This window comes from Puma concolor, chromosome A3 (genome assembly GCF_028749965.1).
Source record: "Puma concolor isolate L17-30 chromosome A3, mPumCon1.1.hap2, whole genome shotgun sequence".
Lineage (NCBI taxonomy): Eukaryota > Metazoa > Chordata > Mammalia > Carnivora > Felidae > Puma > Puma concolor.
Window position 1 is genome coordinate 102,662,926 of NC_141669.1, and position 23,115 is coordinate 102,686,040.

Genomic DNA, 23,115 nt, shown 5'->3' on the forward strand with positions numbered 1-23,115 from the left:
CATGGACATTTTTAAAGGCCATTATTCTACCAACCACAGAAAGTTGAAGAGCAACAGTAGCTTAATAATAGAATTTTCACTAGATGATGGAATCGGGACCCGCATTACACACACTCTCAGCTAGTTGGAAGGGGCAGCATTTATACAGACAGCTCCGGGCTTCACCACTGAGCAGTTGTATGATCTTGGACAAGTTGTTTAATACCTCAAAGCCTGGATCTCCTCATTTGTAAACTAGCACCTACCTCATGGGGTTGTCCATGAGATTAAATAAGTACATCAGAGAAGGCCACTAGCTCAGCATCTGGCACAAAGTAAATTTGCAGTAAGTGCTGTTTACCGGTATAAAACGACCACAGCTAACATTTATTAGAAAGATGTAAATGAGAAATGTTTTCTGTTTTCTGGGAACACAAAGGGAAGGCGTGAAGAATAAGTTACTGAATGTTTTAAGAGCTTTGTAAAATTGGTAGATAAAATGAAATTCTTGAATTAAAGTTCCAGCAAAAATTAAGGAATTAAAATTTTATTTGAAGATAATATCAAACTCAACAAAAAATTATAAGAATAAGAGTACTACAAAGAATGTCCACATACTCTTTTTTCCAGATTCATCTATTAACACTATTCCACTTACTTTATCATTTTATCTATCTATCTATCTATCTATCTATCTATCTATTTAATTTTATCTATCTAATTTTTTTAATCTATCTAACTAATTTTACCTAGTATTATCTAACCTACTGGCCATATTCCAATTTTGTGAATTAGTCAGGAATGTCCTTTATAGCATCTCCCTATCTCTTTCAGAATCCAGTCCAGGGTCTGGTACTGTACTTAGTTATCACAGCTCTTTGGTATCCTTTTATCTGGATCATCTCCTCAGCCTTTCTTTGTTTTTTATGATATTAGCATATTTACAGAATACATTCCCTTTTTTTTGTTTTCTTTCCAACAAAGTGTTTCTACTTTGGGGTTGTCTAACAATAAAACTCAGAGTTCTGATCTGTATACTATGTTAGTTATGTTGAATCTTTCTCAGTGTATCACATCTGGAGACACACAATGTTCACCTGTCCCTCACCAATATCAGTTTTTACCAGCTGTCCAGATGCTGTCGGATTTCTTCCTGATATAGTTACTGTGCTTTCTGTTGGATGTATTTTCACTGGAATTGCTATCCTGAGATTAGAATCTGAAGTAAGAGATATGGAATAACTGCATAGGGTGGCATGGGCAGGACCAGGAGAAGCTGGCTGAACTTCTCTCTGTCCCTGGAACAATTTCTGAGCAGTTGGAACTAATGGAAAGATTCAATCTGTGGGTGAACTGCATACTTTATTTGAGTATTTAAAATAAAGTTGTTTTGTAGGGGTCTGCTTAGAAGTTTTCCCACTGTATGGTTTCTGTTCAATCATCTGTATATATTTGTGTTTGAACAAAAATGTGGAAATAATCTTCACTGATGTGTTCATGTTGTTGGCATCTACTCTATATACCCATGAATAACAGCAGAATTTTTGATAACTGTGGGATTGGAATGCAGGGGATGATTGTCTCTTCTATTCATATTTTAGCCTCAGCCAGCAGGAAAAGAATCAATTCAAGCCATCCCTTGCCCCACTCCCCTCAAAAGGAAGGGTTGTTAACATAGTGGGTCAGGGCCTGACGTTCCTTCGCCATGTTGGCCATGGGAAATTGTCTCAAGAAGCATTAGCTGAAACCAGTTTCACTTCCTGGCTTATGTGTTACAAGCTCTCAAGTTTCTTGTCTCTATGTAGACCAAGAATGGCTTGTCCTGCAAGTCATTTTGGCTGCTTTTCCAGTGACCGGGTGTATAAGTGGCATAAAAGGACTCTGAGTCTGCTGAGTCATTCATTTTAGATTCAAAGGAGGAAGAAGTAGGAAATGACACTTAGGTGTCCAGCTTCTGCCCCAGCAATGGCGGCTAGAGAAGCTGTATTAGTTATCTATTGCTACGTAACAAATTACCCCAACACAATTCACACTTATTATCCACAGATTCTGCAGGTTAGGAATTTGGGAACCTTAGGTGGGTGTTCTGGCTCAAGAAAGTTGTGAGCTGCAGTCAGGATGTTGGAACTACAGTCATCTGAAAGCCTGAGTGAAGCCAGAAGATCAGTAAAGATATCCTGTTCACGTGGTTGTTTGCAAGAGGCCTCAGTTCTTCTGTATAGGCTGCTTAAGTGCCCTCACTAGTGATGCCAGAGAGAAGAACAGGCAGAAGCCATAAGCCTTTAACACCTAGCCTTAAGAATGACATATCATCACTTCTACTGTATTCTTTCGATCACATAAACCAATCCTGAGACAATCCAGGAAGGGACTATTCAAGGCATAAATACCGGGAGGTGGGCGGGGGGGAATCATTGGAGAATCACTACCATAAAGTCTTAAGCTGGAGAGTAGGAAATTCTTGGTTAGTGTTTAAGAAAACGTTTAGTCTCCCAGTTGAGTATATACACATGTCTGTCTGCTTATCTATCTATCTATCTATCTATCTATCTATGTATCATCTATCTTTCTATCATCATCTCTATAGACCGCCAAGGGAAATCTGGAAAATGGTAGAATTTGGGTTAAATTCCAAATAGTAACAAATGCAGGATAGTGAAGGTGTACAAGAACTATTATGGGGACAGTTGATCTTTACAATCCATAAGCAGATGGGTCTTTTCCTTCTGAGGCTGTTCAAAGCCTATCTCAAATCAAAGCTTATACCTTTGTTTTCACTGCCACTAGACACGAGGGAGGGCTACTAAAGGCATTGAACAAAGCCAATTCATCCAGAGATCAGCATGGAATGAAGCAGAACTGTCCAAACACCTTTTGTTGCTTCCTGAAGTACATATATCTTACATACATACATATATACCTATACCTATATATATATATATATACACACATATGTATGTATATATATGTATATATATATGTATATATATGTATATATATATGTATATATGTGTGTATATATATATATATATATATATATACATACACATATATATCATATAACATATTGGTTCTTCATTAACTGGCCAAGACCTTATTTTTCAGCTCTTCTCCAGTAGTTCAGCCTCACACTAGAGGTCTTGCTGCTTTTTACACACTCCAGGTTATTCTGTTTAGAAATTTCCTTTCCCATATCCCTGATCAGAATTCTCTTAATCCTTCAAAGTCTATGGCAAATGCTATCCATTTCATGCAATCCCCAAAGTGAAATGATCTTTGCATTCCTCTGGGTCATCATAATGTTTTCTACTATCCTTTGGTGGCACTGGCAATGAAAATATGAGGATAATAATAATCACAATAACACAGCAGGTACAAGTGACTCAGAAGTTTTCACTGCTAGGCATTGTGCTAAGCACTTTATATGCCTTCACTTACATATCAGTGAATCAGGCATTGTAAATATCATTTTTGGAATAAGTAAATTGAGATCCAAGAAGGTTAAATAATTTGACTAGGACCACATGCTAATAAGCTATAGGACAAGGACACAAATGCTTGGTGGGGGGGAAAGCCTATACTTTTTTCTTTAATACCAAAGATATTGTATGATAACAATTATATTTTTAGGAAAATTTATTTATGAGGAAGTTGGCATATTTTAAGTGTAAAATTCAATGATTTTAATAAGAATGTAAATATCACACCAATCAAAATATCAAATATTTCTATGACCCCAGAAAGTTCCTTTATGCCTCTTCTCACCAATTCCCTCCCCTACAATCAGAGTCAAGCATCTTTGTCATTTCTATGACCATAGATTAGTTTTGTCTGTTTTTTATTTGCTATAAACAAACTCATACACTATATACTATTTTGTGTCTGGTTTATTTCATTAAAAATAATTTTTCTGAAGAGTCATCCATGGTGTGGGTATCTGTAGTTTATTCCGTTTTTTTTTTTTTTTTAAATCAGAGAGTCATATTCCATTATATGAATGTAACAGATCTTTTCCATTCTCCTATTATAGATATTTGGGTTGTTTCCAGTCTTGGCTATTATGACTAAATCTGCTGTGGACATTCTTGTACAAGCCTTTTTGTGGACATGTGCTGGAAATTCCAAGGTGAAGAATTTATGGATCATGGTATAGGGATATGTTTATAAGACTGCCAAGCTGTTTTTCAAAGAAGTTGTATAATTGTGCCCTCCAGCAATGGGTGAGAGTTGCTTCATATCTTTGCTAATATTTGGTGTTGTCATCTTTTTTATTTTAGCCATTTTGGTGAGCATGAAGAGGTCCACTGGCCAAAGCCTGTACTCTTAATCACTGCCTGATATTGCTGTGGCCCTTTTTCTACTTAACCCACAATACAGTTACTTTGATACATATCGGCCTCTCCTAGCAGATTGTAAGCATGTGCTGGGTGGGAATAGTGAAAGGAGTTCTTCTAAGGAAGGACACCACTTTTTACCTGACAATAACATAAAACTTAAGTCTTAAAACTTTCCTAAGGCAGAGTTATAGAAAAGGGAGAGTTATAACACTTCTGATGATTAAATGTCAGTCCTAAGAGATCAGTCATGTTTTCAGAGGCTGCACTGTAAGACCACAAATAACAGTGACACTAATGTGTTTGGGTTACAGTTAGCAATCTGGGTGTTTAAGACACTTCAACCATTTGTTTAAGGTCAGCAGAGGTTAACAAGCCAGTAGTGAAAATAAACATAATTGTGTTTCATGAGGCTAAGTTCCCCCATTCAAATGGGGCAAGGACAAAGACGCATGTTCTAGAAGAAAGCAGTATATGTCAGGAGAGATGCATTGATACTCACTGTTGTGTTTGAAGATCCTTATGGTTGCACCTGAGAGTCGGGCCCCGAGTACGAGAGATGCATGGTTTAACTCATCACTTAAAATGAGGCATCCCTGTTCAGAACGCAAACACACAAAGCACAGGCCAATAAATAAAATTAAAGAAAAATAGCATGTGGAAATAGAACGACACTTCAAGACCTTTAACAGACATCCCTCAAACCCATTTTCATTTTAAAAGGCCAAGAGTTTTACCTGGTGTCTATATGGGTAAAATCCTGTAGACAATTAGCTGATGAACATGGGGATTATTTTAAGGGATTATATCTTTAATCATTTGCATTTGATTTTCATCAGAGAAGATCATTCAAGATCTTGGTTAAATGCCAGCTAGCATTTTCTAAAGAATTGATGTTTGGCAGGAAAATGGATATACTTTGGGTGGGTTGTGGATTTGCTGGGGTTCCTCAATCATGCGTTGGATTATTTGGGATATGGTGTTCTTGTTCTGGAGGGGAGGGGTCTTTTCTGCAGGGTCTTTCAAGCTCTTGTTTTCCTATTCTCATTCTCCTCTGTATTGACATCATTGTAGATCAAAGTATCAATGCTTTCCAGTTAAAAACTTTGCATTTGGAAAAGTATGGATGGCAATTCAGTCTGAGGCAAGTGAAAAAGATCAATCAAATTTACTTCTTATAAATTACAGTTGTAAATTTATTTTCCTTTTTTAATTTAAAACTTTCAAAACTATAAAATTGTTCCAGCATACAAAAAATGAAGAGACAAACTATGGTGGCCATTTGTTTTTGTGGCCACCCAGAAGCTTTGAGTTCTTGCTCATACTTTAGAAAGTTCACACATGAAGTGTTGTAAGTTTTTTGGGGAAGAGCCAACAATACTCTAGATGAGTATGTGTGTATTTATAATTTTTTGGTGGACATTTGAGAGTTACTTATAAACCTGATGATACCTCATCCCTAAATCCTTCAGCATGTACTTACTAAGAACAAGGATGTTCTCTGGCTAAATCACAATGCAATGATCACGCCCAAGAAAGCCAACATTTATGTAGTACTATCATCTAAGAGACAGCCCAAATTCATGTTTCCCCAACTGTCCTAATGATGTCAATGTCTTTTATAGATGTTTTCTTTACTTCTATTTTTTTCAGTGCAGAATCCCATCAAAGATAATATGTTGCATTCAGTTGTCATGAGTCAGATTTTTTAAACCTAAATCTGATTATGGCACTTACTTAAACGCAGCCAATCAATGTCCCCATTTTCCTCAGAAAGAATTTCCAACACTCAAGGAGAACTACAAGGCTCTGTGCAATTTGGCACCTGCCTTCATCTCCAGTCTCCTTATCATCCACTACCCTATATTCTAGTTCTTCCAAAGCTCAGTGCTTTATGCATGGTGCTATCTCTTCCTTACCTTAAAGAAAAAAACTTAACAGACAAGTAACAGATTCAGTTCTCACGTCACACACTTTGCACGAGCATCTCAGCCTTTCTTAAGAAGAGCTTGGAAGCAACTCTTTTGCTTTTCTCCATGTATGTGCATGCCTTTTCTGTGGCATTCATCCTATTTTATTTGGTGTATCATTTCCCCCACCAGACTGTAAACTACATAAACTTACAAGGCACAGATCTTGTTCATCTTTGTCCTGTATCTTGCCTTATATGAGGGCAAACTAGTTTCTCAACAAGTGATTTGTTAATGAATAAATGAGTGGCATGAGCAAAATGTTTTGTTCAAATAAATGCCCAATAAGTGTTTTCTGCATTGCACCTGGGGACTTGGGAACCTAAAAATTTAACTGTTTTTACTAAACTATCATCAAAGATGAGATGTGACCCACATCTAGGGCTTGAATTCTATAACTGAAATATCATTATGAACAGATTTGCTGGACTAAGCTGTTATATTTATTTAAAAAGCTGGACATCCAGGGGCAATTGGATGACTCAGTTAGTTAAATGTTTGACTCTTAATTTCAACTCAGGTCATGATGCGATTTGTGAGATCGAACCCCACATCTGTGCCATCAGCACAGAGAATGCTTGGGATTCTCTTTCTTTCCTCTCTCTCTCTGCCCCTACTGCACTCATTCTCTCACTCTCTCTCTCAAAATAAACATTAAAAAAAATAAAAAAATAGAAAGCTGGACATCCAATCAGCTTTTCCTAAAAAAAAGGACCTTCTCAGCCATACTTCTAATAGTACCTGCCCAGAGTTGTAATTCTTAGGCACACGGAAGAAGACAATTATGTTAACAAATTCTCACCTTTCCAACTAGTGCTGGGATATTCATTGAGTTAGTTGCAAATCCCATCCCAAAGACCATAGCTGCTTCTACATTCAGGAACTCAGCCACAAGGTTCTCCAACTCTTTGTGTTTATCCAAACTTCCTGCACAGGAAATGATAGGATGAGTCAGTTTTCCCTTCTCTCAACAAGATCGAAAACTCGAAACCCAGTGCATCACCAAAAGACATGTGTGAGAATGTATGAATATTTGTCACAGCCCCAATCAAGAAACAACCCAAATGTTCACATACTGCAGAATGAAGGAATTAAATGCCTTGTGGAGATATTTACAGAGCAGAATTAAACACAGGAAGGAACAATAGTGCCCCACACAACAAAATGAAAAGAATCTCACAAATATATTGTTGCGTGAAAGAAGTCTGACACTTACACATGCATACAGGCTGAATCCATTTACATAAAGTTTACAAACTGGGGTGCCTGGGGCACTCAGTCGGTTAAGTGTTCGACTTCGGCCTAGGTCAAGATCTTGCCGTTGCCGAGTTCAAGCCCTGCGTCAGGCTCTGTGCTGACAGACTGTGTTCAGAGATTGGAGCCTGTTTCAGATTCTGGGTCTCCCTCTCTCTCTCTGCCCCTCCCCCACTCACCCTCTCTCATTAGAAGTCAGGATAGTGGTTAATTTTGTTGGGAGCACGAGGAGACCTTTGAGATTCTCTAAATGTTATGTTTCTAGATTTCGATGCTGGTTACATGGGTATGTTTGCTTTGTGAAAATCTAATACTTAACAACTGGCGTATTTTTATATATAAATATTGATAATGCAATAAAACCTACAAAAAATACCACAATTTTTCTCTTCCCTCACCCTACATCCCTCAAGTGATTAATTAAATTGTAACGCTCCCAGGGGGTGCCCCACACTTAAATGCAAACAGATCCCATGACATCTATAGACAGTAGAAAATCTAGTTATAAATTATTGAACCTTTGGAGTGTGCTAGATTTCAAAGGTTACCATTCAAGTTATCTCATTTAATCTTAAAAGCCCAATAATGCAGTTATCATTACTTTATAGATTAGAAAACCAAGGTGTAAAGAGATCACAGATAAAAACCAACAGAGATAATCCAGTCTAACTCCAAAGTTCATGTTTTACCATTCTGCTATCTTTTATATGCTTATGCTCTGACTCCTTCTTATACTGAATCGCTCATGCCTTACTAAGAGTAAATGTTAATGATCCTCATATTTTTCTGTTTGCCGTCACTGTCCTAGATCTGCAGTGTCCAATATAGTAGTCACGAGCTACATGTGGTTAGTGCAATAGAGTTTTAAATTGTACTTAATTTTAGTTAACTTTATTTAAACTTAAAAACTGAAGCATTGTAAAATATTTTCCACTGAACACAACTTTATTATCTGGGTAGGATTATATTCTACTTATTTCACTTTAACCAATGAAAATTTAGTGTCTGAACTGAGATGTCCTGTAAGAGTAAAATACACACTATTTTTTGAACGTTTAGTACAACAAAACAAAAACAATAACAAAAATAATGTAAAATGGTTCATAAATATTTTTATATTGATTACATGTTCAAATGATAATATTTTGGATATATTGGGTCAAACAAAACCCATAATGAAATTAAATTTACTTGTTTTTTTTTTTTTTAATTTTTTTTTAACATTTATTTATTTCTGAGACAGAGAGAGAGAGACAGAGCATGAACGGGGGAGGGGCAGAGAGAGAGGGAGACACAGAAACGGAAGCAGGCTCCAAGCCATCAGACCAGAGCCCGACGTGGGGCTCGAACTCACGGACCGCAAGATCGTGACCTGGCTGAAGTCGGACGCTTAACCGACTGCGCCACCCAGGCGCCCCTACTTGTTTTTTTTTTAACTTTTTTTTAATGTGGCCACTAGAAGTTTTATTTCATTTTATTTCATTTATTTTTTAATTTTTAAAAGTCAAAAAAATTTAATGTTTATTTATATTTCCGAGATAGAGAGACACAGAGCGCAAGCAGAGCGAGGGAATGCAAGAGAGAGAGAGGGAGACACAGAATCCGAAGCAGGCTCCTGGCTCTGAGCTATTAGCACAGAGTCCAACACCGGGCTCGAACTCATGGACCATGAGATCATGACCTGAGCTGAAGTCGGACACTTAACTGACTGAGCCATCCAGGTGCTCCTGGAAATTTTAAATTACATATATGTCTTGCATTATATTTTTATTGGACACTGCTGCTGGAGATGATTCATTGGACAAAACACAAAAATGTACAAGTGGAGGTACGTAATTTGCAACCACAGAACACAGAAGCAGATTTAACTCAGCTTCAAGTTAGAGGAATATTGTTAGCACATTCAGGATTACTTATAAACATGCTTTTTTCAACCTAAAGGTCAACATGTTTTACTATACAGAGTGTGATATCAGAATTTTATTTAAATTGGTAAATTAGCTTGCTTCTTGTGCTAAAATGGTGAAGGGTTGAACTTGAGAAGGCATTTACTAGTGAGTTCAAAATTTTATTTTGCATTTAATATGAAAGAGCACATTTCATGTATCATCTTTGCCCTTCCTGAGAGGTCACACTGTCATACAACAGATGGCTGCTGGCCTTTCTTCTCAGTTCAGAATTCATTTATCCTCCCAAATGTCAGAAACCATAGTAAAACAAGTATTCTAGCAGAATCAATTTTACTCAAGCTTGGGGGGAGGGGAGTTAAAACTTAAATTGTTATTTAAAACTTTATTATCAAAGATACAGAGAAAAAAGGAATACTAAAATTTAAAGATGTGACATGGGCACATAATCACTCATTGTATTTGTTTTTACCTAACAGAGACTACATCCAAAGGGAATGACCCCACGATAGATAGTGACCAGGCCATTGGCCTGGGCATGACATCCTTGGGTTCTGGCCCAGCTCTTCTGCTAAATAACAGAACATCCTCTGGCTAACTCTTCTGGAAGTTTCCAGAGAGGTTGGGAGAATTACTGTTTTAGGCTTCCCTGATGTTGGGACTGTTTTTTTCCTCCACATAGAATGGTCTTCTTGCAGCTCCCACTCACTTTTTGACGTCCACCTAACATGATGTCTTTCCTCAGGTGCTGTTTTCTTTCTTTTTTTTTTTTTTTAAATGTTTTTATTTATTTTTGAGACAGAGAGAGACAGAGCATGAGCAGGGGAGGAGCAGAGAGAGAGGGAGACACAGAATCCAAAGTAGGCTCCAGGCTCTGAGCTGTCAGCACAGAGACCAACGCGGGGCTCAAACTCACAGACTGTGAGATCATGACCTGAGCCGAAGTCAGACGCTCAACCGACTGAGCTACCCAGGCGCCCCCTCAGGCGCTATTTTCAACTTCTCCAGGCACACTTGGTCAGTTTCTTCTGAGATCACAAAAGCTTCATCACATAATGATTATAGCACTTATGAAGTTGAACTAAGAACATTCATGGGGCCATCTTCTCTACTACAGAAAGAGCCCTCAGTGTGCCAATACTGTGTGCAGGATGTTCATCTTGGCAACCATAGAGACTAGTGCAGAACTAACACACACTAGATGCTTGTTGAGTAGCATGCAGACTTTTGATGGAGTATAAGGACAGAACTGAGCCCAGAGTAGGGGACTGCACATGGAAGAAGGTCAAGAAGCCATGTGATGCCAGGGCAACAAGGTGTCTAAGTAGTGAGCTCCACTTTGAAAGTACCCATGCCTGAAGAAGTCCCTGGCAAGGATGAAAGGTGCCCAAACATTGCCAACTTGGTAAATTTCCCCATGAGCCTTTCCTTCCCAGAGACTTGGGTGACAACTGTGTCCTGGCTCAGTCACCCAGAAGTGATGAGTAGAAGTTCATGGTGACTCTCTGTGATGTCTTTCTCCACCTTCATCTTACCCAAATCTGCCATCCTAGGGCTTTATCTGTAACAGTTGCATCACCCAAAGTCCTTAGGATTATGTGGAATGTATTGTAAGCAATCAGCCAACCAACTAATAAGAAGTGGGTGTGTCCAAGAACAATCTGAGAAATTGCCCTCTATGAGGTCTTTATCATTAGTCCTGGCTTAAGGAGAGGGAGAAGAGAGGAAATGCAGGTATCCATATTAGGTCTACAGATCCAGCCTTCTTCTGGATTTCCAGTGGTCAAGTGGATAGTAAATTAATTTTCAAATATACCAATTTCTATGACCAGACGTCTCACAGCTGAGGTATGAATTATGAGTGGTTTTGCACGTAGGAGCTTATCTTCATTTATAGAAAACAACAGTTCCCACCCCCAACCCACCTTATCATAGAATTTCTCTGTTTGGTGCTCCTGGCTCAAATTTCATAAACAGATATGAGAGAGTCTCAGGATTGCTAGACATTTTCTACTTCAGGAAGCCATGCTTCTCAAAGTTAGCAAAGCTGTCTGGGTGGGATGTGGTTCATTAAGGAATATTGAGAAGTATGGCTTATTTGTATTGATAGAATGCTACTTTCCTCCTCCTGCTCTTCACACTGAAGAACTAAAAATGTAGGAAGACTTGGGGAAACAAAGCAGTCACAAAAACGTAACAAGCTTGCTTTTTGTAAATATTCAGGCTATACCCCTATTTGGGTGGAGGTGCCTGAGTCATGTCAAGCTGCAGTTGGTCTGAGTGCTTGAGTGGTTCTAGAAATTATAGTCAATATTTTGTCTTTATTATGTAAATATGGACTTTTTTTTTTTAAATCCCAAGAAAGCATAGCTATAGTCCTAACCAAAGGTACAAATAAATCCACAGTAATTTTTACTTCTTTTTCTCTCTGACTTTGGTTTTGTTTCTGTTTTTCAGTCTCTGAAGGTCAACAACAGCCGCAAATTGGCTAGTGACAATGGATCTCCAAATTGCTACGTTGTGCATATATTGACATTTATTCTCATCCTGAAGGTTTATTTACCCAATGGGATACTGCAAACCTGCTTTGTGAATAAAAGAACAAATACAAACAGGATGTATCCTCTTCCCAGCTCTCTCCATGGTATTTTCATGTGCCAAACACTGGGCTTAGCACCATCAGTCAAATCAATAAAAATTAGATGCAGGAGAAAGTATGGATATTATGTTTATAGACTGGATACTTTCTGCTGGATTTTTATTGATACTGACTGGTTCATACTCTTCAGTCAGAACATAAAGACTGCTGGCCTTCAAACTGACACTGACTAATAATAGTAAAGGGTGTGGGTGATATTAACAAGCCTGTTTCACCACCCATGTCTTCTGTGTGGCACATGTGAAGACTAGTTTTCAAATTGTGACCGTAGTCACTTTTTGTCCAGAATATCCTGTTTGTAGATTGTTCTTTAGACTTGATCTAGGAGCAGACTGGCATTTGTCATGACAACCTGCCAGCGGGCTCATCTGGATGTTCCAGTTGTGCCATGGATATCAGCCCACATCTGAGCCAGTTTGCTTGAACTGGGGACCTGAATGTGGGAAGTTAAGAGTAGACATTGACAAGGTCCTTGGTCTTCCTCAAGTTGATATCAGTGACTATAAAGGATACACATAGGTGCTGGTGTCAATGAAAGTTAATCTGTATCCTTAGTGTGTTTTGATGTAACAGGATTTTTTTTGTGTGTCTAAATGAAATAAAAGAGACAAAACTTTGATATACGTTGATGTGCACTGGATTTGGAAATCTGAACAATTGCTAATAAATCTAGAGGACTCCTCTTCCCTACTGCTATGATGGCGAGTGCTCATCTACACAGCAAACATTTTATAGAGGACCAGAGAGAAAATATTTTGACTTTGTGGGCCAGACGGTCTCTGTTACAACTATTCAGCTCTGCCATTATAAAGTGAAAGTGGTCATAGACAATACACAAAAGAATGGCTGTGGCTGTGTGCCAATAAAACTTTGATGGATACCGAAATTTGAATTCCATATAATTTCACATGTTGCAAAATATTATTCTTATTTTTATTTTTTTTGACCACTTAAAATTGTACGAAGTGTTTGTGACCTGCAGGCAGTACGAAAACGGGGCAGCTGGAATAGTTGGGTGACCTTTGAGGTAGATGGTCTCTGATGTTAGCTATGAATAGTATGGGGTAGTGCCAAGAGCTCTTCAGTGGAACCCAGGAGAACTGGTGTCCAGTCTTGACTCCTCAGCCCACCGACTGCAGACACATTGATTGGCAGGTTATTAAAAAGCTCTAGGCTTCATGCATCGCATCGTATGCTATTTGTGTGGGTGGAGGAACACGCACATATTCTGAAATTCCGAGTTTCAACTTTGTTCACTCATCCCAGGCATCGCCTTGCTGGAAAGTATTATACTTACATAAAATTATTGGGATATCTTGTTGAATTGTTATTCTCACTTGGCTCTGTTGAACCTACAAGGCCAAATCTGCACTTGCAGAAATATCTCTGCTCATTGCAATTTGGCTGTGCTGTAATTTCTGTCATTGTCAAGAGAGAGGCAATTACCTTGTCAGAACTATAACAGGTATCTGGAAATTACCAAAAGGCTTTCAGAAACCGAGATACGCTTTCATTTTCCTACTCCCAAACAATTCCCCTGAGAGTCTGTCTCCCGTTAAAAATACCCTTAAAGAAAAATAAAGAGGCTTAAGAGAAACACAATGAAATCTCATTAATCAGAATTTACAATAATTTGGTTGGAGAGGAGCTGGCACTGTTTATGAAGAAGGGTTTTGCTGTGTAAATTAAGAAGGTAGGTACAGCTAATTGATGTGGAGATGTTTATAGCTTATTTAATCAAATCCACTGCTTTAAAGCATGTTTATAGCATTGATTTGCATAAAATGGTATTAATTAAAATTGCTTTTTTTAAAAAAGAAAACAAGATCTCTACTTAGTAGCAATTTCTTAGAAACTGCTCAATCTCATAGGAACTTTAAGGCCATAAGATGATATTTATTTGAAATTGCTTTAATTCAGACATTTTGCAGATTCAGGCTGGCCCCTATTTCAATAGTTCAGGCTGGTGAGACTGTACGTTTCCTGGATCTAGACACAAATATTTGAGAAAGAAACACAGATAGAGCCATGATAATTTGAATGAAATGATAGCAGACAATTTTCCAGGAAGATAAAGAGGGAGAAAAATTATCGAACGATTTAGGATCATGTTCTCAAACTGAGAAATAGAAATTTCAGCAAATTGGTACATTACAACTAACATAAATATCACACCCGAAGCTTGAACATGGAAAATAATTTCCTGTTCTATCCAGTCGCATCATTTCCTAACTTAATATGTCCCTTCTGATGTTTTTAAGATGAAGCTGTTTGAAGGCTACTTCTTAAAATTCCAATTATGACTTGAGTGAATAGTCTGCACTAGGCAGTTTTGATGTATGTTTACTATTCAGGTTTCCCTGATGAGCTGAATCAAGCACAAGGCTTTCCTTTTCAAAGGAAGAGAAGTCTCTAAGTAGAGATGAGCTTTGCTTGAAGCAGAGTTAGTCTTGCCACAATTTCATGAGTTTTCTTAGAAGTGAACTTCTGACCAACAGTTGCCAGCAGCACAAAGGGCTTACAGAGGGTATGTATTCAAATCATATACTGTTATTACACATTAGCTCTTACCCAGGAAAAGAAAGAGAGAGAAACGAAACACCCTTATAGGATAAAAGTGGAGGAGGGGGGAAGAAAGGAAACAAAAGTTTCTCTTTCCTTTGCCTGAATTTAACGTTTCCTGGATTTAGACCAGCAATGTGTGGCAGGATGCGCTCAGACATCAAAACCAACTTGCTTCTCTGATTTTCTGGCTTGCCTCTTACCTACTTTACAGTTTTTATTTATACGCCTCTGCTCCCAGGCATATGTGGTATTCACTCCACATAAAGTAAAACACCATTGCCTTTTTGGAAAACGTTTGACTAATTTGGTCAAGAAAGGCGGCCATGCAACATAGTTTCCAGTGGTTCCCAAAGTTTAGTCCCTAGAGCAGTAGCATCAACATCACCTGGGAAGTCATTAGAAATGTGAGATCTTGGGTTCTATTCCAGCCCAGCTGAACCAGAAACTATAGGTGGGGCCAACAACCTGTGTTTTTCCAAGCCCTGCAGGTAATTCTGATGTGAGCTGAAGTTTGAGAGCCAGTGGTTTAAGCTCAAGAATCCACATAGCCTGTGGCGGGGTCCTTTCAGTAGACCGGAAAATTTGGTCTGATTTAGTGGGCACGTCTTGGAAGTGTCAGAATTATTTTCATAAGTCTGTGCCTTCATTTTAGACTCTTGTTGACTTTTAAGGAAATAACTGACCTGAGAAATATGAGATCATTGTGGAAGAATCAGAAATTAAATACAAAATACAGTATAACCATCTGTATCATGCAAATATTCAAGTAAAATATATTTTTAAAAATGTACTCATGATATACATACTGTTATAAAACTTGTTTAATTCTCTTAACAATCTATTTTCCATTTTACAGAGGAGAAAACTGAAGGCCAGGAAGGCACAGAGTTTATCTCAAGCCCTAGCAAGTCAAAGGGGAAAACTAAAATTTGAACTGAAGCAAACTAAACCCAGAGCCTCTGCTCTCAATTATGGTGCTAAGAAATTACATTTATAATATTTACATGGTTAAATAACATTATGGTAACCAGACCTACCAAGTATATTTAATCAATTTTCTATTGTTGGAAATTCACTTATTTTTCCCAGTTTTTACTATTATTCAACATATCGCACTGATTATTCTTGATCATACATCTTTGAGCACTTATTCAAAAATTTTAAGGCAAAATTTCTCAAAATGAAATTGCTGAGTTACATGGCTTTCTATTGACACATTTTCAAATTGCCTTCCAATATACTCTATCAACAGTTTATAAGAGTGCCATTTACTCCTTTGAAACTATGGGATTTTTTTTTTTAAACTTTTGCCAATCAGGCAAAAAATGTCTTAAACATTCTTTGATTATTGGGGCAGAGTATTTCCACAGGTTCATTGGCCATTTACCTTTCTTTCTTTCTCTTTCTTCCTTTCTTTCTTTCTTGCTTGCTTGCTTTTAATTGCCTATTTGTGTACTGGATCTACTTCTTAAAGTAAGATTTTCATTACACTGTACAAACACTAAACATATACATTATACATACACTATAACATACATATAGAAAAGGAAACAAATTGGGGCGCCTGGGTGGTGCAGCCTGTTAAGCAACCGACTCTAGATTTCAGCTCAGGTGATGATCTCATGGTTTGTGAGTTCAATCCCCACATTGGGCTGGGTGCTGACAGCATGGAGCCTGCTTGGGATTCTCTCTTTCCCTCTCTCTCTGTCTCTCCCCTGTTCATGCATACACTGTCTCTCTCTCACTCTCAAAAGAAATAAACTTAAAAAAAAGAAAAGGAAACAAATTGTAATTATAGAACCCTATGAAGTTTCAAAAAGTGAACACATGTATTAACTGCATCAAGATAAAAAAAAAAAAAAACAATATAGACAGCACCTAAGAAGTCCCTTTGTGCTCCCTTCTAGTCACCATCTATTTCTCTTGAAAGGTAATTACTACCCTATGCATTCTCAGCAGGGTTGTTGTTACTCCCAACAGTGACAACCTGTTCTTGGAGGGAGGGCAGATAACTTACTCTGTGTATAAGGTACAGATATCCATGACCTCATTAAACAGGTGGTTATTATATATGCAATGTTAAAATGCCATGGGAAGCAGTGATAAAGAACAAAAGATGGAGAAACATCACGCTATCCTGACTGTAAAGTTTTGCTCTTTTGCACATTGTCAAAATCTTGCCCACTTCTTCTAATTTTGTTGTTTGACTTTTAACTTCGCAGACATGACTTTTACGTACAGGAGTTTAAATGCTTCATTTTGTTGGCTCTTCTCCCTTATGATTTCTGGGAGTGCTTTCTCCGGTTCTCCTGAGCATGAGAACACAGTAGACAACTATCTGAATCAGGCTTGACAAATCTGAAGGGCAAGTAGTTGTGCCTAGAGGTTGGGCTGGGAACAAGCTTCCTTTCCTCTAACAGGGAAAAGTACCTGTTTTCCATGGACATGGGTGGCCTGTGTTGCATGGTGTCAGTCTGGGAGTCATTTAAAATGGATCCCTCCCTCTAAGAGGACATTCTTCTGGGTAAGGTGAATTAGGTGAGGTGAATTCTGCTGGACGTTATTATGGGTAGAACTGAAATATGATCAAGTGACAAGCTACGGAAGAGGCTGCTATGGTCTGAATGTTTGTGTCTCCCCCAAATTTATATTGGAAACCTAATGCCCAAAGTGATGGTGGTAATAGGTGAGGCCTTTGGGAAGTGATTAGGTCAGAAAGATGAAGCCCTCCATAAATAGGATCGGTGTTCTTATAAAAGAGGTCCCAGACAGTTGGCTCATCCCTTCCACTACGTGAGGATATAACCAAAAGTTTGCAACATGGAAGAGTGCCCTCACTTGACCATGCTGGCAGTCTCTAGAATGGTGAGCAATGAACTTTATTGTTTATGAGTCACATAGTCTGTGATATTTTGTTATAGCAGCTTGATTGGACTAAGACAGAGGCATTGCACATAACAGAGGAGCTACAGCCTGATAGTCCTAGCAGGGCCCTTACCAAGGAAAGCAGAAAAGTACATTTTGTATTTGAATTGTTGGAGTCCTTTTCCTGTGTTTATTTGTTCATTTATTCATCATCTCACTTACTCATTCAGTTTTGACTTTATTTATGTAGTTATTTCTGGTGGTGGTGGGCGTTCTTATTTTTTATATTTCAATCTCAAATGCATTTGCAATTTACACAAGTGTAATTTACTTAGATATAATACATTAAGTAGGAATCTAACTTATTTCCTTATATGATCAGCCATTTATCATGACACTAATTATGACACAATTGGTCCTTTTCCAACTGATATGAAAAATCGTTCTTTTAATTTTTTTTTTTTTTTTTTTTGAGATAGAGTATGGGAGCAGGGGAGAGGGGCAAAGGGAGAGAAAAAGAGAGAATTTTTTTTTTTTTAACGTCTATTTATTTTGGAGATAGAGAGACAGACTGGGGGAGGGGCAGAGAGAGAGAGGGAGACACAGAATCCGAAGCAGGCTCTAGACTCTGAGCCTGTCAGCACAGAGCCCGACGTGGGACTCCAACCCACAAAGCGCAGGATCATGACCTGGGTCGAAGTCAGACACTCAACCGACTGAGCCACCCAGGTGCCCCAAAAAAGAGAGAATCTTAAGCAGGCTCCATGCTCAGCACGGAGCCCGATCGATACAGGGCTTGATCCCATGACCCTAGGATCATGACCTGAGCCAAAATCAAGAGTTGGATGCTCAAAGGACTGAGCCACCCAGGTGTCCCAAAGTTGTTTTTATTGTCTACAAATAAGTGTGCCAAGTGTGCCTGTCTCTAGACTTCCACTTACACTCCTGACCTCCTCACCCTGTCCATTAATGTCATTAGGAATGTGTTCAGTTTACATACTCATTTGGTGAAGAACTGATATAGAAGTATAACACTGAGGGGTTCCTGGGTGGCTCAGTCGGTTGAGCATCTGACTCTTGGTTTCAGCTCAGGCCATGATCTCACACTTTGTGAGATCAAGGCCCGGATGGGTCTCTGCACTGACCACGTGGAGCCTGCTTGGGATTCTCTTCCTCTCTCTCTGCCCCTCCCCTGCTCATGTGCTCACACAGACATGCTCTCTCTCTTTCTAAATAAACAAACAAACAAACAAACATTTAAAAACAAGTATAACACTGAGTCATTACCTTCTAGGATATGTTATCTCTAATTTTTTCAAGTCTTCTTTTAAGTTTTTTACAAAATTTTTACAGTTTTCTTCAAATAGTTTCTAGACATTTTGAACATAAGTTTATTCCCTAGGTGTTAGCTAGTTTTGTTCATACTTATGAATAGTATAATTTCTCTAATATATCTTCTTACTGATTATTGATTATTGACTTTATTAATTTTATTTTATTATTAAAATTTTTTTATTGTTTATTTATTTTTCAGAGAGAGACAGCATGAGCAGGGTAGGGACAGAGAGAGAGGGAGACACAGAATCTGAAGTAGGCTAAAGGCTCTGAGCTGTCAGCACAGAGCCCGACATGGGGCTCGAACTCACGAAGCTCATGATCATGACCTGAGGACAAGTTGGATGCTTAACCAACTGCGTCACCCAGCCGTCCCAGATACTTATTATTTCTAATAATTTTTTTGCTATTTAAATATGTAAAATGGAAGAAAGTAGACCAAAACTCTGTCCCTCCTTCTCAGCTCCCTCTTATCTCTGTGGTGGCCCCAAGACAGAGCCCCTCCAGAGGTCCCCTTTGCTCCTCACAGATCACAGCTTGAAAACCAGAGAGGTGAACAATCAGATCATCTAGCAATAATGGTTAATTTACCTCTTATTATACCTATACTTCTCTCACATGATGGTCATTCAATAAATATTTATTGACTTAAAGAATGAAAAGTGAATGAATATTATGTTGTCTAGTACTTCCAAATATTAAAGATGGTAAAACACATCTTCATCTTTTTTCTGACTTTAAAGTGAAAGCTTCTAGTGTCTCATCATGAAATGTAGTTCAGTTTCTTTGTTTGAAGTAGTTATTTTTTTATTGCATTCTAGAATCTCCTATTTTTATTCTATTAAAATTTGTGTAAGGAATATTATAAATGCTTAGTGATATCTATCAAGATAATCGTGTTTTCTTCTTGGATCTTCCTTTTTAAAAAAAAATGTTTATTTTATTTATCTTGAGAGAGAGAGAGAGCAGGAGATAGGAAAAGAGAGGGAGAGAGAGAATCCCAAGTGGGTTCCACATTGTCAGTGCAGAGTCCAACACAGGGCTCAAACTCACAAACCATAAGATCATGACTTGAGCTGAAATCAAGAGGGACGCTTAACCAACTGAGCCACCCAGGGGCCCCTTTGGATCTTTCCATATCATGAATTGCTTTATTATTAGGCTAATGATCCTCATAGTCCCTGAAGGGGCTTGATCCTAGCATCTTGATCCTAGCATCTTGTTATTTGAATACACTGTTGGATTTGCAATGTCAGTTGCTTACATTTTTTTTTTTTTTTTACTAAGTAATACTGCCTTCAATTTTCCTTTTATTAAATGCTTGTTTGTCAGATTTTGTTCAGTGGTCATCAACTCTGGTTGCTGCTCATCAAAATCACTTCTAGTGACTTATTAAAATACAATGCCTTAGTCCAATAGAAACTGTCCTTCTCTAATTCGTAAGTTTCTGTTTTTATTTTTAATAATTCAATACTTCTGTTTTCCTTTTATTCCTTACTGCATGAGTAGCTTATTTTACTAGCTTCAATCTTTCTTCTTAAAGAAAAAGCTGGACCCTATGGTGTTCTCATAGTTGTTAGTTGCATGTTTAAAGCAATGTAAATGTAAGTTCATTTCCCTTTTGATTCAAGAACCTTTTAGGAAAGGGCTTTAAAATCTTCCAGAGGTTTTAAAACAAGGAATTGTTTCTAATTTTGTTATTTATTTTTAGCTTTATTTCACTGTGATCCAAGAATGTGACCTCTGTAGATTCTATGTTTTGGAATTTAAAGAGGTTTTCTTTGTTGCATAAAATATAGTAAATTTTTGTGAAAATTCAGTAACTAGAAAGATGAATTATGCTGGTAATATGTTTTAGGGCTCATAATTCAATATATAAATATTAAATGAAGCTCAATAGTTAAATTGTTAGTGTCCTTTATGTTTTATATCTTCCTTCCTTTCCCCCTGCCTTCCTTTCTTCTCCCTCCCTCCCTCCTTCTCTCTCTCCCTCCCTCCCTTCCTTCCTCCTTTACTTTTCAAGGACTGGGAGGTACTTTGTGGTCTCCTATCACTATTTTATTTTTCTTTCCTTTGTTTCTTTTTTTTTTTTTTTAATTTTTTTTTCAACGTTTATTTATTTTTGGGACAGAGAGAGACAGAGCATGAACGGGGGAGGGGCAGAGAGAGAGGGAGACACAGAATCGGAACCAGGCTCCAGGCTCTGAGCCATCAGCCCAGAGCCTGATGCGGGGCTCGAACTCACGGACCGCGAGATCGTGACCTGGCTGAAGTCGGACGCTTAACCGACTGCGCCACCCAGGCGCCCCGTCTTTCCTTTGTTTCTAATAAGCCTGTGGAATGTTAGATTGACCCACATGACTTTCAAAGCCTCCCATAGTTCATTATTTTAATTTCCAGGTGTACAGAAAAATAGTGTTACTTGATTCATAGAGGACTTAGGAGTTGTATCTGTCTTCATTATGGGCTCTCCACATCATTTTTATAAGGTGAGTCTCTTATTGTGTTTAATGGCTAATAACTTTAAGCTAATCTTCTGCTTTCCTTTTTGTTTCCATTTGCGCCACACGTTACGTTGTTTGTCTATTTTTTAAAGTTTAGCTTCTTCTTTACTCTTCAGCTTAATTCATATGAAAGAAGAATGAGCAATTATACAACTACTTTCCCCCAGGGGCTGCTGCATTACATTTTTGCTGTCGAACCAATACAGGCAGACAAACATCTTCCACATACAGAAAAATTAAATAGTTATTTCAGATAAAGATATTCAAAGATCAAATGCGGGGATACCTTGCATAAGGGAGATATTATTGATCATTGGTTGATGTTAATCCTCAGACATCATGAACAATTTGTACACGATTCTCAATCCCAGTACTGAAAATCTAAATGTAAACAGTTATTCAGGTGACTTTCCAGCTAAAACTCTGGAGGCAAACCACCTTAAAAAAAGGATATTGAGCAGCAGTATCTTCAACTTTTGAGAAGCGGTTCAGTTTAGAGTTTGCAATAACACACCAAAATCAAAAATTTCTAATCTTTGATGACATGTTAACAAAATTCTTGGGAATAACTAGGCTGTAATTACCAAAGATATGGTATCTGGCACACAGTTTGAAGTAGACTGCCCGGATCAAGGAGAATTCCAACCAAAACAAAAAACAAAAAACAAAAAACAAACAAACAAAAAAACCCCACCCATGAATATAGAAGAGAAGAATTAAAAATGTGTCTGGCATTTTAAATGCTTGATTGGGACTCCAACTTGCCATGTCACTCTGCTTCCTATTTAGGATATTTAAAAAATGCACCCTTCCCCTCATCAGCCTAGATGGAAGGTTAAATTGACCACAAGACAGTCAAAGACTCCCTTAATTCTGCGTGCCACGATTGTTTCATTGTACATGACACTAAACAGCAGCGTCATTTCACCTCTTAAAAACAGCATTTGCAATTGTGTACATATGAGTCTGAAAATATTTCATTACTTATCGTTACTTGCAGCTCAGTGTATTTCGGGCTGAGTTCTAATATTTGCAGGTGCAGATCGGGCAAACAACCTTACTCCTGGGCTCTCTCTTTGTTGCCCTTTTTACTGACTGGACGTCCCTCTTGGGCACTGAGTGCATTAGTGGTGGGTGCAGCAGGCAGGTGAGAGGCAAGTGTCTGGCTGAGATCTATCTACTTTTCATCCTTTGGAAGAACTTTTTTATTATTATTTTTTTAACATTTATTTATTATTGAGAACAGAGACACAGAGCATGAGCATGGGAGGGGCAGAGAGAGGAGGAGACACAGAATCCGAAGCAGGCTCCAGGCCCTGAACTATCAGCACAGAGCCCGACGCGGGGCCTGAACTCACAAGCCGCGAGATCATGACCTGAGCCGAAGTCAGATGCTTAACCAACTGAGCCACCCACGTGCCCCTGGAAGAACTTTAACTTACGTGTGTTTGTTTTTATTACAGCACATAGTTGAGTTTGGGTTTTTGGCCAAATCTCGGTTGTTTGCTTTCATTGGGCAAATATGGTCTTCTTAACATATTTTTGGCCAAAATACCATGTGTGGTCTTCTATCCTTTCACAATGCTTCAAATACTTCCTCTTAATTTCGTTTTTGTTTACTTTTCTATTTTGTAATATGATTCTGTGTGCTTTCCCCCTTGAACATTGGAAACTATTTTTAAAAGCTCTGGGGAAGTACTCTTAAGTGATTAAATGTTCCTAAACTTTTACTTTGGGTTCCTT

General features: G+C 38.1%; 1 protein-coding gene across 1 annotated transcript in view; it reads right to left on the reverse strand.

Annotated features, from left to right (window-relative positions):
- SPTLC3 (serine palmitoyltransferase long chain base subunit 3) overlaps positions 1 to 23,115 on the reverse strand; it is a 132,855-nt gene that overhangs the window by 65,015 nt on the left and 44,725 nt on the right. The window contains exons 5-6 of the mRNA XM_025932352.2: positions 7,086 to 7,210; positions 4,816 to 4,909 (exon numbers count right to left, since the gene is read on the reverse strand). Coding sequence (XP_025788137.1) covers positions 4,816 to 4,909; positions 7,086 to 7,210 — 219 coding nt within the window. The remainder of the gene's footprint in view (positions 1 to 4,815; positions 4,910 to 7,085; positions 7,211 to 23,115) is intronic.